At 37.7% G+C, this 18,209-nt stretch overlaps 1 protein-coding gene across 5 annotated transcripts in view; it reads right to left on the reverse strand.

The window, feature by feature from the left end:
* The window catches only part of CNKSR2 (connector enhancer of kinase suppressor of Ras 2), a 267,319-nt gene that overhangs the window by 26,339 nt on the left and 222,771 nt on the right, over positions 1-18,209 (reverse strand). For all 5 annotated transcript variants that reach the window (XM_078064918.1, XM_078064917.1, XM_078064916.1 and 2 more), the window contains one exon: positions 16,196-16,742. In XM_078064918.1, coding sequence (XP_077921044.1) covers positions 16,196-16,742 — 547 coding nt within the window. The remainder of the gene's footprint in view (positions 1-16,195; positions 16,743-18,209) is intronic.

Genomic DNA, 18,209 nt, shown 5'->3' on the forward strand with positions numbered 1-18,209 from the left:
CTTTTTTCTTTCTTTACCACATAGAATGCAACCCCCTCCCCTTTTCTTTTCCTCTTGGTGAAATTTTACTTATCCAGCTCACATGTCACAGCCTCTGTGAAGCCTTGCCTTATTTCACAGGGTAGAAATAATCAAGACTTCTTAAGTGCTTTTGTGGAACTTAACATGTTTACCTTTTAAAACACTTAACATGAGGGCGCCTGGGTGGCTCAGTTGGTTAAGCGACTGCCTTCAGCTCAGGTCATGATCCTGGAGTCCCAGGATCGAGTCCCACATCGGGCTCCCTGCTCAGTGGGGAGTCTGCTTCTCCCTCTGACCCTCCCCCCTCTTGTGCTCTCTCTCTCTCTCCCATTCTCTCTCTCTCTCAAATAAATAAATAAAATCTTTAAGAAAAAATAAAACACTTAACATGTTATACTGTTACATTTGGATGTTTTTCTCTCCCATTAGATGACAAACGTTGATTATGTGATTTTAAAAAATATCTTTGTTTTTCCAGCACTTAGCAGAGTGGGTACTCAGAACATTACGGCTGCTCCATAAATATTACTTGAATTGAATTAAATCACTAAAATGCATTTTAATTTAATGTCTAAGAATATGAGATGTAAGCTGAACACTGAATAAAGAGCTCTACTGAATAACTGGGCAAGGTGCTTTACCTCACTAGATTTTCAATTTTAGTAAGAAGATCTACATCAAGTCTTTGATGTGAACTATGTGGCAGAGGAGAGAACCTTAGGAAGATAGGTCACTGAGGTCAAAGAATGCTATTTATGGCACTGTTATGTCAAGAAAGAATGATCTAGACCTTATATGAAGTGATAGTCTAGCCACTGCTAAAGGGTATTTTCTTTGAATGACCTAGATTGTCAAGTTATTCACATGTCATTCATATTAGGAGTAGATGAGGTGAGTCAGAATCTTACTAAGACTGAGGGTGAGTTTTTAATTATAAATATAGCTACAACTATACTCTTTAAATGTCCTCTGTTGACAGAGGCTGCTTAGAAGGAACTACTGCAAAAAAAAAAATCTTATCACCTTTCTACACTGAGGAGATACTGGAAGGGGTTGCAGCCAAAGTGCTTGATATGGATTTAGTGCTACGTCTAAAATTTAGTCTTTAAGAAGATTTTGAATGGCTAGGTTTCTGTACCAGAGGGATCAGAAAAAATAGATACTATTATGACATAACCATTAGTGACTATTTCACCATTTTAAAATGCCACATTACATATCTATTCATCTTGGTATTTCCACAAAATATTGAGAATTTAACAGAAAAAGAGTAGCCAAAATTGACCCAAAGATTTGAGTGATTTACCCATTTGTTCATTCCTTTTTAACTTTTAGAATATAACATGATTTTATTTTAATAATCTTTGAAAGCTGGATTGAGATCACCTTAATTCTAAATAAGCATTCTCGAATCCCTAAAAATATCTGATTTATTATAGCACTGGATCAATTAAGTGGTTTTTCTAAAGATTCAGTCACTCATTAGAGACGACTATAACATAGTAATTAGTATTCTACTTTTCTCAAACCTAATGGCTTGTATCACTCATGCTTTCATTTAATTGGGCAATGACTACCTGAATTATGAACTCTTGGAGGTAATATACAAGCATGTCAGATACAGACAACCTCTGATTTTAGAAATTGAGCAATGGATAGAATAAAAGTTTGGTTAGGTAAATAAATTATTAATACATCATAATTCTACTTAACTTGGAAACCAATGGAACAAGTCATGATTGGAAACTCAAGGGCAACCTATTCCTTTTTGTATCAGAAAAGGATTCCAGATTGCTCCCATTATTTAGCCATAAGAATTATAACTTTATAGGCACAATACTCATCATTTTAACTCTGCTAAACTCAATTGCAAATATAATAAAGTGTTCTGGAGTTTTTAATCATTGGTTAGATGTATGCTGTGTTAAAAATATCTGGTTTATGACTGCTTTTATGATTCATCTTTGGGATGTTAATCAAGCCCTGTTTAGAAGGTTTTTGATAACTGTCAAATAAAACAAACTGCAGTATGTCTTTTTTTCTGCCTTTTCTTTCTTTCTTTTTTTTAAACTTAAGACACACAGTGAAATAGAATAGCTCTGCATTTTGTGAAAATAGTTTAACTGGCTTAAAGCTCCTGGTTTGTTGTCAATCATCTCAATATAATAAAAAGATATTTCTGAATATCAGTAATGCATAGAAATTCCTTACACATTTCATAAATTGAAGACCGTGATTTGATGTTACCAGCAGAAATATTACTGATGTTTAAACAGCGGGTCACTCGTGTAATTTGGCTGTCTCATTATCACTCTTGGGCTGTATTTATTAAACTTGAAAAACCTGAAAGTTATTTATAAACTCACTGCTCAGATTAATAGGTGGAACTGCTAAATTTTGGCTGGAATTACCCATTCTCTTTTTCATCATATTATAATTGATCAGAAACTAATTCTTGGACACCAATGTCTTTCTTCTTCCAATGGTATACACAATATTTCATAAGCTATAAATCCCTAAAATAGTTGTATTTAGTATTTATTTAGTCTTGGTTCCATAACAGTGAAGTACAGGCTATAAACCTTGTTTAATACACACATGTTCAATGAACTATAGGCATGTAATTTTTGAAGGGCTAAATCTATTTCATTTGTTTTTACCATCACCTATGTTATTACTCAGTAGGGAGATGTACAGCACTCGCTTTGTGTGAAAATCTCAAGGAACATGGACAATGGAACTCAACATTACTTTTCATTAAATCACACATTATAAAATCTTACCATGTATTCTCTAAAAACCGTAACAAAGAAATCACCTTCAAGAAATAGCCTTGTCCTTTATACACAGACAGCACATATCTAGCACTGGACCATTATAGCAAGTAATCTTATAAACAGAAATATTCAAACGTCACCCCATAATCCTTCTTAGAGCAGAGACTGATAGTATAGTTTTTTAGTACCAAGACATTATTCTTTTATGAAAAGGCTTTAACATGAAGAGGTATGAATGCAACTTGTTTCCATAATTTGAAGCTATAGGGGATGTGAGTCTGGTTACAGTATAGAAATGCTAATTCTTAGGAAACACTGAATGCAGCTGACCAAGAAATATGGTTGATCAGGGATAGGACTCTGGTCTAAAACAATAAGTTAGTAGAAATCTCTGGTATTCTTATTTCCTTACTCTTACTAACTTTTGTAGACAGCCAAAGTCTGTATGGTTCTAATACTCTATCTTGACACATTCTGGTATTGATTGAGGTGATGCAAGAACAAAGGATTAAAAATCTTGCAAACTGTCATAATGAGGTCACCTGATTTTTATATCCATTTTCCCCCTTATTTGCAGAATAAAAGCTGGTGAGTCAGTATCTATGAAACTTTCTGAAGAGGAAAAAACATAAAATGATATAATGTAAGCTTTAGTATTTTTGCTTGTCACCAATATACTAACTGTAAGAGGAATGCATTAAAAATGAGATTAATACACATAAGTAATTGCTGCATGCATTAAAACCTTGATAATTTCATGAATCAAAAATATAAAGACATGAGTAAAATGTATTTGGGATCTAACACTGAACCATAGGGAAGAACTAAGCGGCACTCCAGACATGCAGGGGACTAGAAGAAGCCCTAGAATTTTGGGTTTTGTTTTTCTTTTTCTTTGTTTTTTTTTTTTTTTTTAAGATTTTATTTATTTATGAGAGAGAGAGAGCGAGAGAATGAGCAGGGGCAGAGGGAGAGGAAGAAGCAGACTTCCCACTAAGCAGGGCTCGATCCCAGGACCCTGAGGTCATGACCTGAGCTGAAGACAGACGCTTAACCGACTGAGCCACCCAGGCGCCACTTACTTTTGTTTTTCTAGTGGTGAGGAGAGGAAACACATAGTCAAATATGGACCCTAGATGATAATAAATATTATTTTAAAACTTTAGACAAATACTAGTTTTCAATAGTCAGTAGTTTAAAAAAATGAAATTCCAGCAATACAAACGTAAACTGTCCCAATAAGAGAGGGAAAGGAGATGCAGCTGAAGTTAAGGTAGTTACAAGGAGATTCCTTAGAAAAAGCTTCAGGTGAAGGAGGGTTTCTATAAAAGATGGAAGAAGAGGCTACTAGAAATGAACAAACAGAAAATAATACTGATTCCTTGTAAGAAGATTGTCAGGAAGGCAAATGTTCCGCTGAGTCTTCTGAAAAAACCGGAGACAGAGTTTTTAAAAAAAAAAATTAAGAAAAAATAAATGACACAAGAAAGTAGAAACATATGGCTTCAAAAATATTTTAGGCTTTTCCTGCATGGAAAAAAGTCCTCATACTAGGAAATTTAAAAAGAAATGCTTCTCAAGGTAAGGGACTACTAAGACCCACTTGGTAGTCTCTTTGAACCAGCAGAAAAATTTTGGGAATTGAACAAACTTTTTGGAAATTATTTTAGGGCCACTCTCAGAATCCCTCAAGACTTACTGCTTAAAGAGAGTTCTCTTATCCAAACAAACCAAACCCAGCACGGGTTCTACAGAGAATGAAATGATAACTCTGACATAGATACATGGAAACATTTTAGAATAGAGTATGATTGGAAGGAGTTTCATTTTTTAATTTCAGCTGAAGGACCAACATGGATTCAATACAAATGAAGCATTTTAAACTGGCTTTTCCTTTCTGGACAGTATCTCTAGTTTGGGAGACAAGAGGAAAGCCAAGGGCAGTGAGCGTGTCCTGCATCTGATTAAATTTCGCATGATATCCTTATGAATAAAGTACTGTAATATTTCCAATACACTTGGTGTGGGGACACTAAAAAGAAATAGGGCATACAGATGAAGGTCACCAGGACAGTGAGTTATCTGGAACTCATGTCATAAAGTTAAGGTGGTTATATACATTCAGTTCAGAGATGAGACAACACAAAATATGTTAGATAACAAAATTCCACTGTACAGTTTTGGCCATGTACAATATACAGGGCACTGTGGTGAGAGCAAAAGCAAGGCCATTATGCTGAAGAGATCCATGAAACTTTAGAGATGGAAGAAGCCATCAGGTTCAAGTGACCGAACTAGCTTGGGAAGCCCTGACTGGTAGCTGGTTACTCAGCCCACTCTTAATCACTGAGTACTGGGGAGCCCACTAAACTGACAAGACCAGTTATTCCATTCATGGGCAAGTGCAACCACTGGAACATTTCCCCCTCATTTCAATCAAAAAGCCCCTATGTACCTTCTACCTATGAAAGACTATCTTAGCCCTCTTCCACATGTCAGCCATTTACATACTTGCTCTGTGGTTTTCTAAGTTGCAATGTCAAGATCCATGAGTGGAAAATTTTTAGAAAGTCAGCTTGCATATCAATACAAGGGAGAATTTTTAATTAGAGCTGTCCAACATGAGTTGCCCTGCCTGGGGGCAATAAGCTCTGAGCGCCTGAAATATTGAAACAGAGTCTCAATAACAATTTTTCAAGTGTATAAAGAGTGTTTCTGTATTAAGTGGGAAAACAAATATTTCCAAATCTAAGTTCTATGTTGAGATGGCTAATTATTCTGCATATTTACATACAGCATGGCACACGTCATACGTCTTCTCCAGCAAAAAAACAATTTATCTATTAAATGAATTCTTTACCTTAATATAAAGCATTTAAAATGGGTTCTATAGTATTAACCGGAGAGACACTATTCGCTGTAGCACATACACAAAAACACCCACAAAGGTGTTATACATTTAAAGAAGCATTCCAAGTTAAGCCGAACTTTTCACTTCATTATTCAGCAAAGATGTTCAGCATTTGTACAGAATTATTTTTGGAATGGTAAACATCTTTCCTACCTCCAGTGCCAGGGCAAAACTCCTTCTAATTAGGTTAATAAAAGAGTCTTACAACCCAGGATGCTAAATCAAGAGATGGCTGCCCAGCAAGTACACACGGTGTAAGTGGACAATAGAGTACAAAGTGAGGGGTTTGGCTTACTGTCAGAGTTGGCAGCAGGGTTGTATTAAAACCGCAGTGATTCCAGCTGCCCTCCTCCCTGCTCTTTTTAGAAAAGGCATGAAAAAAACCCCTGTGTGTTGGCATTGTTAAAGAACAAGGAGAAAACAGCAGAGATGCTCAAGGTAAAAGGTATAAAGTTTAAGTTCAGTGATACCAAGTTGTGGGCTATTTTCCCTCACCAAGAATCCCTAAAGTGAACGCTATTTTAAGATTTCCATTTTCTAACTTACAGAATAGACTCTAAATGAGGCCAGAAACAACCACAACAATAATTTAAGGAAAAAATTATAGCTAAAGAAGCCAATAAAGTCGTGGATGAGAAAATATGGAGGTCTTAAATGAATAGATCTTAGGCATGAAGTCAAAATATTCTACGAATGATTTACCAAAAAAGAAATAGCACAATAAAAATATCACATTCAAAATCATGGAGGATTAGGGATTATAAATGTGGAAGAAAGTGAAAAGCTGTTTAAAATGCTAAGGTTCAAGTTTCCCTAAAATAGACAATCAAAATACAGTATAATTTTCTGTATTTGGCACTCGGCTAATATTAGGAGGTTTTTCTGATAATTAAACTCCATGTTAGTTGTACTGTAAAATTAGGAAGCATCTTCTCAATCTTGAAAGGAACACTAATCTATGTCAGTATATTATTATGCCAGCAGAGTATTAGGGCCACTCTAATATTATACTGACCATAGATTAATATTCCTTTGATGACTGAGAAGATGCTTCCTAGTTGCATAGTACAAATCAATGAAGATCGTTAGACATCTGATTTATGTTCATCAGTATAGCTGAGCAACCAGAATGCATTTTCCCCAACCATAATGTTTAAGGAATGAGTCAAAGCAGAAATAGCTCTAAAAGGGATCTCATCTGATTCTAACCAGTTTTATCAATCTTGCATAAGTGATAAGTACCTTAAAATGAACACAGAATATGTGCCATCTCTTAAAGAATCATTTTTATAATATTATTAATTGGTTAGTTGGGAAAATGACTGGCACAAGATAATAAAGATGCTGCATACTTTAAGTTGTTCTGTTTCATGTTATCAGAAAGAAAGACCTTTCTTATTTCTTGAAGATAATTCACAAATTTTTGTTGTAAGTAGACTTATGAAGGGCTATGGAAGATATACTCTTAAGATAGTATCTAGTATGTAGTAAATAAACAATAAATGTCAAATAAATGAATATGAATAAATGAATACATGCTTAGAACTAATTAGACTACATATTGATATAGCAAACCAAAAGAACAAGATGGGGGCTTAGTTTACATTTTAGTAACCTAAATCTAGATAATGAAATGTAGGGGACCCATGACTAAGAAAGTTAAAGAATTTGTAGCTCTGAACTGAATCCATGAGTTTAATAACTATCATTCTTATTCTCAAGTATTCTACAATTTTTGTGAAATAACTCAAAGTTGATTTCATTGGCATACTTTGTGCTTGTAATAAAAACACATGCATATGAAATTGTCATATTACATTCCTGAGGTAAGAACCTTGTAGAAGTTATCAAGCATGAGGTTTAAATATTAAAATACTTTTTTATGACCAACTGTCACTTTTGCATTTAAAATACATAGTAATAGGCCCTTTCCCCCTTATCGAATGACATAATAAGAGTACTTTTCCATTAAAGGAAAAGTTTCAGAGTATAATAGATGGAGCTATTAAAGACCAACTATTAGCACTAATATGTACCTATGGCCTAGCATAAGAAAGGCCAGAAGAACAGAGCTAGTGAGAACACTGGAAAAAATAGGAAGATGGTTTAGTAGAAGGGTTAGTGTTTTATAACTTATATAACTTATAAAAGCTCTAGGTAAACTCTGACCACCAGGCGCAGTGGTTCTGAAGCCCATCCCTGAGTTCTAAATTCTAGTTTTTGGAGGCTAGACTTGCTGTGCTTTTTAGCTAGCTGTCTCTGGCTTAGCTGTTTTCAGTGCAGAACTTTGGGGTCAGATGACATTACTGGGAGACCTTCATCAAGAAGGCTGGGCAAAAGTCTTATGGCACCAAGGCATTAGGGAGGTAGGCAACGAGCTTCTGATATATGAGGATGGGGGTGTGTATCAGAGGGGGTAAGTGTGCACGTACAGCCATTGTCATTTCTTTCTTCTCACATTTCTCCTCCCATTGTTTTTGAAAAGGTCAATAGGTAACTGCTGCATTTTCTAGGGTGACATGCTGGGATTGGGGCCAGGTTCTGAGGTGGTATGGGAGTTATCTCATAAGATTGTTGCTTCTATTATAAACTATGGTCGTTATCAAAAGAATTTCTGAGGAAAAACTACCTGAAAACCAACTAAACTATACCTCACCTCCCTACTAATGTGGAGTGACAGGAAAAAGATACATGAGGAAAACAAATTCATACAAGAATTAATTTTTAAAACCTTAACTTGGAACAGAAGTTACCTCCGGAGAGGGAGGAGAGAGGGTTGCTTTTTATTTTCATCATTGTTTTATTTGCTTAGCAATGAGCAAGTTATTACTTTTCAATTAAAACAATAAAAGAAAAACATGGGGAAATCGACACACTTCCAAGCTACGTTGTTTGGTGCAATCTTGTTATGTCTTAATCTATCATCTTCCAGTAGTTGGTAACCAGAGGAGGCAGATGTCATATGCAAAGGGAAGAAAGGGAAGCACTTGGGATCTTCAGCTTTCTCTGGCAAGGGTGGCCAAGGTAAATGGAGACTGAACTTAGGACAGGTTCTCATAAAATAAGCTAGAGATTACTCCACTTGAGAAACTGACAATATGCTATTACTGACCTGAAGAAAAGTGGTTTGCTTTCCTGATGTGTGAAAATAGTAGCACGCGAAACTGTGGCTGAACCTAATCCAACTTGCTTGGTCAAACAAACTGTAAATCCTAACTTGTCTTACCTCCACTGGTGAGGGGCTGTCATTCTTTTAATGTGAACTTCAGTTCTTAGCTGCCCACATCTTCTGCTGGTGTGACTCTGTAGCATCGAGAATTCATTCTTTCGCCATTTAAATCTGGCTTCCTGGCTTAGTAACATTCCTGAGATTATTTTCCTGGCAGATGCAGGGCTATTGGTTATTCACTCAAGCACAAATTGCAATATCGACACATTTTACAAAGGAAACAGGACGAAGCTAGGTGGCTTCATCCACCCAGGGGGCCAGCCTTCCTTCTGCAGACAGCAGATTTTGGGAGGAAAACAACTGCCTAGGGGTGCTGGTAGATCTGGTTTCCAACCATGAACTGGTTCTTTCACATGTCCTATTCTTGTGGCCTTCATCTTTGAAATGGGATTAAATCAGGAAAGTATGGTTTCAATAATAGAGAAGATGACTCTTCTCTAAGAGTTAAGTGAGCCATAACACAAAGAGCAGTAATTGTAGTTATTCGCATCCCAGCTTAGTGGTGTCCAGCATGAAGAGGGTATGCCAAACATGCAGTACTGTCCCTCTCTTTACAAAATACCCAACATGAAGAATTCTGTGATGGTTTTATTCCTGTTTTATGTCACACGATGGATAAAACATTAACTTCAGCTTTAACTATTATATTATAAAATGGAAAAGAATTGGTGACAAAAGGGGTTAGCTATTATTTATTCATTCATTCATCCAATGGTGTCTGGCCTACCATGGGCCATATATCATTTTAGGCACCAGGTGTACAAAACAGGAATAAAATCCCTGCTCTTCAGAAACTTATATTCTGGTGGGTGGAGATGGAAATAAATCAGTGAACAATATTTGATATTATGCTCAGAGTGATAAAGCGGTGAACATTATAAAACAGGGGGTAATATATCAGAGAATGAATGGTGGTGGTTATGGTGGTGAGGGGTCCTCTGGGTCAGACTGGGTTGTCAGGGTAGAACTCTCCGAGGGGAAAATATGTGAACTGAGACCCGCATGGTATCTATAAACACATTTCAGTAAATAGATATAACGTTATTGTTATTTGGAATAAAAGGTTTCTTTTGAGTTCCCAAATTCCAGAGTCAAAAAGGAAAGGAATAGTGAGTGATAAGAATGTAAAGTGAGGAATATTTCTATTTTAGCTCCTAGGATATGGCTAATGTATTATGTTGAAATGTACAAAATTGCTGATATTTCATCATTTGACCTACAAAAACAGCAATTCATATGGTTTGACTCAATAGCTGGCACTCAAAAAAGTTAGGGCACGTAGTCAGGTAAATGTTATTTATTGAGGTTTACTAGTATTAATTCACTAAGTATTATAATTGCCCTCATTGCCTAAATCCAAATATGCATAAAATCTACATAAATTACACAATTATAAAAAAATTATTAGAAGACTTACGGTGTGTCAGATATGGAAACTAAGTGTTTCTGGTGTTGCCTCATTTGATCCTTATATAACCTCATGTACAGCTACCACATGATGTAACAATGAAGACACTGAGGTCCAGAGGTGTTAAATAACTTGATCCATCATACCACTTGCAAGTGGCAGAGTGACAAAGCAAGGATTTAAACTGAGAAATATCTTCAGAGACTGTATTCTAAGTTCCGATCACTTAGTGTTTACAGGAAAATACACTTATTCCTTTCAAAAGTCAACAATAATTATACCTAACTTGCTGAATTTTCAGGTTTACATAATATTTATCCCCTTTTAGATATGGAACATTTCGTTAGTGTCTAGACTTAAATGATGTGATGTGATCTGGGGTACATGTTTGCATATATATATATATATATATATATATATATATATATATATTAAAAGAGTGCCACACTACTTGAACAAATATATTTGCAGATATAGCATACATAACAGTGGAGAGACTCGTGTGGATAGTAATGACAAACGGTTTGGTACACTTTTTTCTTTATGATCTTAAAAACAAATCAAGTTAGTCTCAACTACTCATATAGTTATTCCATTTCCCTTGCTATTTGGGCATATGATGCAATCCTGGCCAATGCAATAGGGAGCTAAGTCTGCTGGAAGAATCTAGGAGAAGTTTTCTTTGATCTTACAAACAGGACTAAAGATAGGGCGCCCTGGATGCTGGTCTTTGGCTCTCGGGATGCTGTCTTATAAGAAGTGATGCTTAGAGCTGTTGGCATTACAGAAAAGTGAACTGAGAGGCCCGATGCTGCAGAGCCACAAAATGCACTCCAGAACAACCCCACTTCTGAACTTCCCAGTAATATAAATCCAAACTATAACCAGTATCAGCATTTTAGCTAGACTCTATTTTTTATCTTATCTTCAAAATCAGAAAATATGGGATTAAGAGAACATTTGTTTACCACTTTCTAGATTTTTCTGTGTTCTTTATATATACTTGTTACATAACCAGCCAAGAATAATGCCCTTAAACTTCACAAAAGTGCCATATATAAGGTTCTCTGCTATTTTTTCTCTGACTTTAATGCACGTCTTTTTATTCACATTTCTCATATAGCTTTTCCATCTGTTTCCTTTAGACTTGAACTATAACTGAAGATATTGCTGATTATGCCCTTCTAAATTTTTTGTGTTTGTGCATAATTGATCTCAACAATCAATAAAACAGTAAAACGTGCTGCAACACTTTTATTTTCAACTTGCTCCTTTTTTCCTTTTACACAATTTCATATTCTGGGAATATCTTTCCCTTGCCCACATACTTTGTACCTGGATGTTCTTAAAAATAAAATTCACGGCTTTTAGAGACTCTTCAGGAAATTACTTTAGGACCCTTAAAATGATTGAAGAGGATTAATCTGTCTTCTTCTGCACTATATTGGTAGTCATTATCTAGCCTCTCTGCCTAGATAATTTAAGATATTAGGCCATTGAGCTGCATATTTTACACAGCTCTTAACTTACCAATGTTGTGCAAAGGAGGAAAAAATTACCTTAAAATGCATTTCTCAGAAAAACTCATTTTGAAAGCATCAGTAAATATCTTGGCCAGATAAGCTGATGGGCATTGTAGCTACAAGATGACAGATTTTTTTTTTTAAGATTTTATTTATTTATTTGACAGAGAGATAGAGAGAGAGAGCACAAGTAGGCAGAGTGGCAGGCAGAGGGAGAGAGAGAGAAGCAGGCTCTCTGCTGAGCAGGGAGGCGGACGTGGGGCTCGATCCCAGGACCCCAGGATCATGACCTGAGGCGAAGGCAGCTGCTTAACCAACTGAGCCACCCAGGCGCCCCAAGATGACAGATTTTATCCACCCTCCCTCCTCTGGAAAAAAACAAAAACAAAAACAAAACACCCTGGGTTTTGCTTTAGATTTCTAAGACCACGCTAATAAATGTGTAAATTAAGTGAGAATAGTGGTAGTTCATCTCTAAGACAATGAAAAAGAGAACATTATAACTTCATTGAGTACATGGAGGCACCAAGAATGTATGGCTAGTAAAGAGTATTCTTATAACTGCCAAGAGGGAAATCAGCAGGATTAAAAGGATAAAGCTTTTGAAAACCTCCTAAACTGTCTAGTATGGCAAAGAAAAGAGAGCTATTCCAAGTAGATTTCAACCTGCATTAACCAAAACAGTATTTTAATGTTATGGCAGGTGATTTCCGAATGAAGTTTATTTTTATATTTTGTCCACACCTTCATGATTTATATTCCTTGGAAGTTGCACAGGCTGACATAATTTATAATTTAATTTAACTGAGGTATTATAAGGCCCACATCTCAGTAAGCTTCGAAACTGCTAATTGGGATAATAGGAAATTACTTGTCTTCTCCCAAATGCCAGTGAAGTAGGTCAGGATAATTAATATGCAAGCTGACTTTTCAGTCAAAGGAAAACAAGACAGGTCTCATCTGTGTACTTTTAATACCATCCATCTTACACCAAAATGAATTCAACCTGTGAAAAATCATAGCATGGTTCAGTTAAATAACTGAATTTCAAAATAAGAGAAAACGTAGTCCAACCATGAGAACACAGATTGAAGACCGTTCTAAAGGAGGCTAAATTTACACTTCATAAGCAGGGAAATTAAAAAACAACAACAACATCTAAGTCACCGATTTAGGTACATCTTGCTTTTTATATTGCTTTGCAAACTTGTAAGCACTATATAATATATATTATATTATATAAAGTTAAGGTAAATATAAATGATAAGAGAGGAGTTTGGTTGATGACATAGCTCTTCATCCGTAAAGCAGAAGGTAGGCTATATTTTCACATTTTCTTCCATTACTCCTGCCCACTTGCCTGATGCTTCTTATTTTTAATTTCTTGGAAAACTACAAAAAAATATTTGGAACTAGAGACACGAAACTTACTTCCCCTGCAGGTCCGTACTGGATTAGTGCAAATTCACTTTAGTAGGTCAAACCAAATGCTGGCCTAGAGCTGGGCAGTTAGTAACATGCCACTGCTGGGCTTCATCTGTAACAAGCACAGGTGCCCGCCAAGCTGTGGGCAGCAGAGTGAGGGCTCCGTGGCGGAGGGCCTGCCACCAGCCTGGGACTGATGGCGTGGCCATGGCTTCTATCGTGCCTCTAATTTTGGCTCTGTTGATATAACACCCAGCAGCTCAATTTGAGTAAGAAGCCTGGAATACCTGCTCCTAACGGCCAAGCCGGGGCAGTCACGAACACGACACCCTTTAACTAGACCTTAAAAATTCTTTTGAAAACACTGATTTTATAGCTGATTTTCTCAAATGACATGTTCATCAAATTGCACACTCCTAAATGTTAAAAACAGTAATGCAGAAAGTCCATCATTAGGAAAGTAAACATACATTCTGTTAAGTAAAAAGCATCTTCTACTAGGCGACCATGAAATGCACTGCTCTGCTGAGAATGGTCTGAAGAACACTGACACATCAAGTGGCAAGATTTGGGGGAAAATGCCCAGAAAGAAATGGGGCCCTGAAAGACAGTGCATGGCCTCCTCTCGTGAAGCAGATCCAACTGAAATAGCATCAACTGCCCCCACGATATTGAATCATAAAGACAAAATGTGCAATACTAGATTTATGGACACACTTCCTAGGGTTGTTCGGCCTTATCCCAATTATTCCACACAAAAAAAGAGCCCCTGAAAGAGATGGAAAATACCGAAGAACTGCCCACTTGACTCATCTGGGCACCTGAAGGAAAAACCCACCAACTTAGGAGTGCATCTATATGGTAAAAATATATCCAATCAACAAAACATCAAAAAAGAGACACTGGAAGAACAAACTCGAAAGCCATCTAACTACAGATGCTCTGTGGGCCCGGGTTTTCCTTTCAGGCCCGAGGATGTGCCTACTTCTCCTCTCCGGTACTCCCTCACTCATGGCCAGGAGGACCTGGGAAGTAACTGGCTTAAGCGAGAAAGATAGCATCAATGACTTCTACCTGCGACCACGAGGAGATGTTTTCTGGACAGAATTCTCTAGTCCAGAGGGCTGTGCAAATGTCAACACAATTTATTTTAGAATGGCAGAGATAAAATACTTTCCCCGCTATGTTTGCACAATACGGAACAAACCTCATATAGTTAGTGACAGCAGCTGTGCAGTACCTGGATGACCATCGAAACGAAGTTTCTAACTCAGCTTTAAATTTTAGAAAACAACGCACTAATTTTGGTAAACATCATAACCGTAAAAATGTATTATCATGCTTGCCAGAAGTCCTACAGAGGCCTAACATGGCTCCTAGATATTTCTTCCACCAGACTCCTCCATAATCTCTGATAAATGTGAATGCTAGCAGGCCTTGGCAGGTAACAGATGGCAATTACATTTTCCTGCACCAACAGTATACCTTTTGTAATGTTCCTCATGGAGATTATGGCTACAATACACTTCACATGGAAACTGCTTTAACATATGAATTTTATTACAAGCGACTCATGTTGATGGTAGAAGATATAATTTAATTCCCATTAAATAATGCAATGAAGATCCATACCATAAAAGGAAGTCTACTGTATTTTCTTATTAATCAGCTCCAAAGTGACCCTCTTTTTAAATAAGCCAAGCTTAACATGGGGATGAGGCTCCTGACCTGCTGGTTCTCTGTGAGCTTTGAGTTGTTTTTCCAGTCGTGATGAAGAACTTACAGTAATATATCCCACGGTCAAAGTTCCGTATACTCACAAAATGGGCTGATGGATATAGTCTGCTTGTATCCTTTAAAAAGAGAAATCTAATGCCCTAGTGGGACCAAACCAGCAACTGTGGTTTCATCAACATTGGCTTGGGACATCTGCACTAACTGGCCCAAACTTCGTTTTGAATAAAGACATGCAAACAGTTTTATGCTACTACTTTAACACTATTTTTTGGGTGGTAATTTTACATTCAGGACTTAAAGCCAAACCTAGATTTTCTTTCTAAGTAAAAAACTGAGTTCTAGCCTTTCCCTTAAAATAGGCTGGGTTTCTGGACTGGTGTAGCACATTAATTATAAACATGCTTGGTAAGGCATGTTGGATAAAGACCTTGATAATTAGTAAACATATTCTTTTTTTTTTTTTTTAGTAAACATATTCTTAATGCCAACAAGTCAGAGGATTACTTAATTGACTTTGTCTCTCTTAAGAGTCGATTCGCATAAACTGAGTTTTGCAATCTGCATACATACCAAGAAAGTAAATAAATGCTTTTGGCAAACTGGTTATTTCAGCTATTTGGAGTTGATAGGAGTGCTGTTTGAAATTTCTTCTTGGAAAAACTCTTCTGAATTTTTCCTTTAAATCTTTTAATGGTGGAAAGGGAAGTTGTATATGTGCGTGTGTGTGTGTGTGTATGTGTGTGTGTTCACTTACATATTCAACCAAGGTTCTGCTAACACCCTGCTTGAAGCATTTAGTTTCTTAACCCAAACTCAGGGGGCAGTGACTGTGGACCAAAGGGATGATGCATGCAAGGGAGAAGAAAGTGGATAACAGGAGGAAGGAAAAGAAATAACTATCATTAACCTTAAAAGGCAAATGGGTAACTGGGGAAAACCATTTGCTCTAGCTTTGGGTGTCCTGGGATATAGGCTTCGTTATCCATCTTTTGTCCCCTACATTACTCAAGTTCTCAAAGTAAAACACCAAGGGATACCTAACTTCCTGGGCAGCAAGACCATTATTTTAAGAAAAAAGGGAAACAAGATTCTATTTTCTTCAAATAAGAAGTTTGGAAAGGTTAGGACTCTGTGTACACAGGCTAAGATCTCCAGCATACTTACTTTTGTCTCCTATGTTTTCCCCTGCCGCCTCCCCTTCCTCCTCCTCCTCCTCCTCCTCTTCCTCCACCTCTGTGGGCTGCACGTCATCCTGCGGGTCACAGGCACTAACCGGTGCGTTCAGACAGCAGTGGTTGAACCCGCTATCTCGAGGCAGAGTAAAACTTCGAGGCTTGCCCCCATTTCCATTTAACACTTGCATCCTCTCGCTCTCGGCCAAAGGGTACGGCCCATAGTGATCCTGTAGGTGGCACTTCTGAGTTGGAAGAGTGGACTGTCGCCTGTGCTCTGGGGAGATGGCCGCGGAGTCGGAGAAGACAGAATCCTCCAGGGGCAGAGTCTGAAGATAGTGTAATCCTGAGCTTGTCAGGGGCGTCTCGATTAAATCCTGCCAGGAGCGGCGCTGACTGGCTGTCTTGCGAATGGGGGACACCGCACTGCTCCCGGTCACTTCCTGGCGAAACTCCTCATGGGAGGACTGTGACTGGGAGGTCTCAGTGGACGAGAGCCGGCTGTGTTTTGCTTCCACGTAAGGACTGGCACAACTCATCTGTGGAAAGGAGCTTCTGATCAGTCTCCACAGAAATAACGGACCACCTCTGTCAGCAAGGCACACATTAGATTTCCACCAGCTAACATTTACCAGTCAAGTTAAGGACTAGTCAAGTTCACAGACATCTCAAAGTTAGGCCCCGGCTGATCTTTTAAGGGACTGAGATGGGGAGTGTTTAAATGCAGCGCTACCAGACTCTCATGAAAAATCTGATATATTAACATGCAAAATTTTACAATGAAACATAAGAAAATCCGAGTGCTTACGTAAGAAACAGTCAGCAACAACTACAAAAAAATCTAAAGTTTTAAAAATCTCTATGCATTTGAAACCGTGAACAATTGTTGCCAAATTCATATTTCCGGATTTTATGGAGTTTGGGGACGAGGGCAAGGAGAGAGGCTTTTGGATGTGAAAACAAGATGCCTATAATCAGACAGAACCCCTCCCCTTCCTCACAGCTGAATGTCTGCTCCTATGGGCCCCAAGGAAAAGCTTTCTTAGGATCTGGTCAATTTGTGGCACTTTGTAGAGAGTTAAAAATATAGGCAGGATGAGATTATACGCGGATGGGGATTAGCATTTGCCTTGAGCATGGGCACCTCAGGGTACATAAACACAAAAGAAAAATGGGATACTTTTATTCCCTGAATTTCAAGTTTGGGAATATATAGCATAGCACAAAGCACAACCAAGAAAAAGGACTGGCATCAAGTGAATGCTGTAAAGGACTTGCAGGTGCCCCCGCTGGGGACAAGGCTTACTCCAGCTCCGGGGGCTAACAGATAAGCCTGGGCCCCTTTCTGGCAGGAGGAGGCAGATTTATCAAATGTGATCCTGGCAAATGGGGCTGCAGCTGTGGTCAGGACAAGCCCAGCTGAGGGGAAAGCACATACAGCCGCTCTGGCTAAAGGAGGAGAAGTTAAGTGGCATCTTCTGGGGGCAGTTTATCTTCCCACACGTTAATAACATATAAAGTCTCCTTCTTGAAATCCCCACGCTGCTGTGATTAAGGAGCTGTCCCCTGAAGCTGCAGCTTCCCTTTCTTCCTCTTTTAGAAATATTTTAAAGGAATTATTCAGGCCCTGATGTTTTAGGGAAAGAGGGAAAATATGATATAAACTATATCTTGTCACTGACTTCATGATTTCATTTCTATCGCTCCTTCTTGCATTCTGTTGCACTCAGTAAACTGCAGCATTTATTAAAGAAATGTGCATATATAGAGGAACAATTCTTAGGTAATAGACACTGTCATCAAGCGTGGTTATTAAAAATGTGGCTTCCCTTTTAGTTATTGGCCAAAAGTGCCCATGTGTTTATTTCAGAAATATTTATTAAGCACTTAATAAATAAATGCCAGTGCTGTGTTAGGCCACGGGGATGTGTAGATCCATCCAACAGGGCCCCTGTTTGCAAAAGTCCATAGTCTAGTCCATTGAGCTGTTTGTAGTCCCAGATATG

The sequence above is a fragment of the Halichoerus grypus genome, chromosome X (assembly GCF_964656455.1).
Source record: "Halichoerus grypus chromosome X, mHalGry1.hap1.1, whole genome shotgun sequence".
Classification (NCBI taxonomy): Eukaryota; Metazoa; Chordata; class Mammalia; order Carnivora; family Phocidae; genus Halichoerus; species Halichoerus grypus.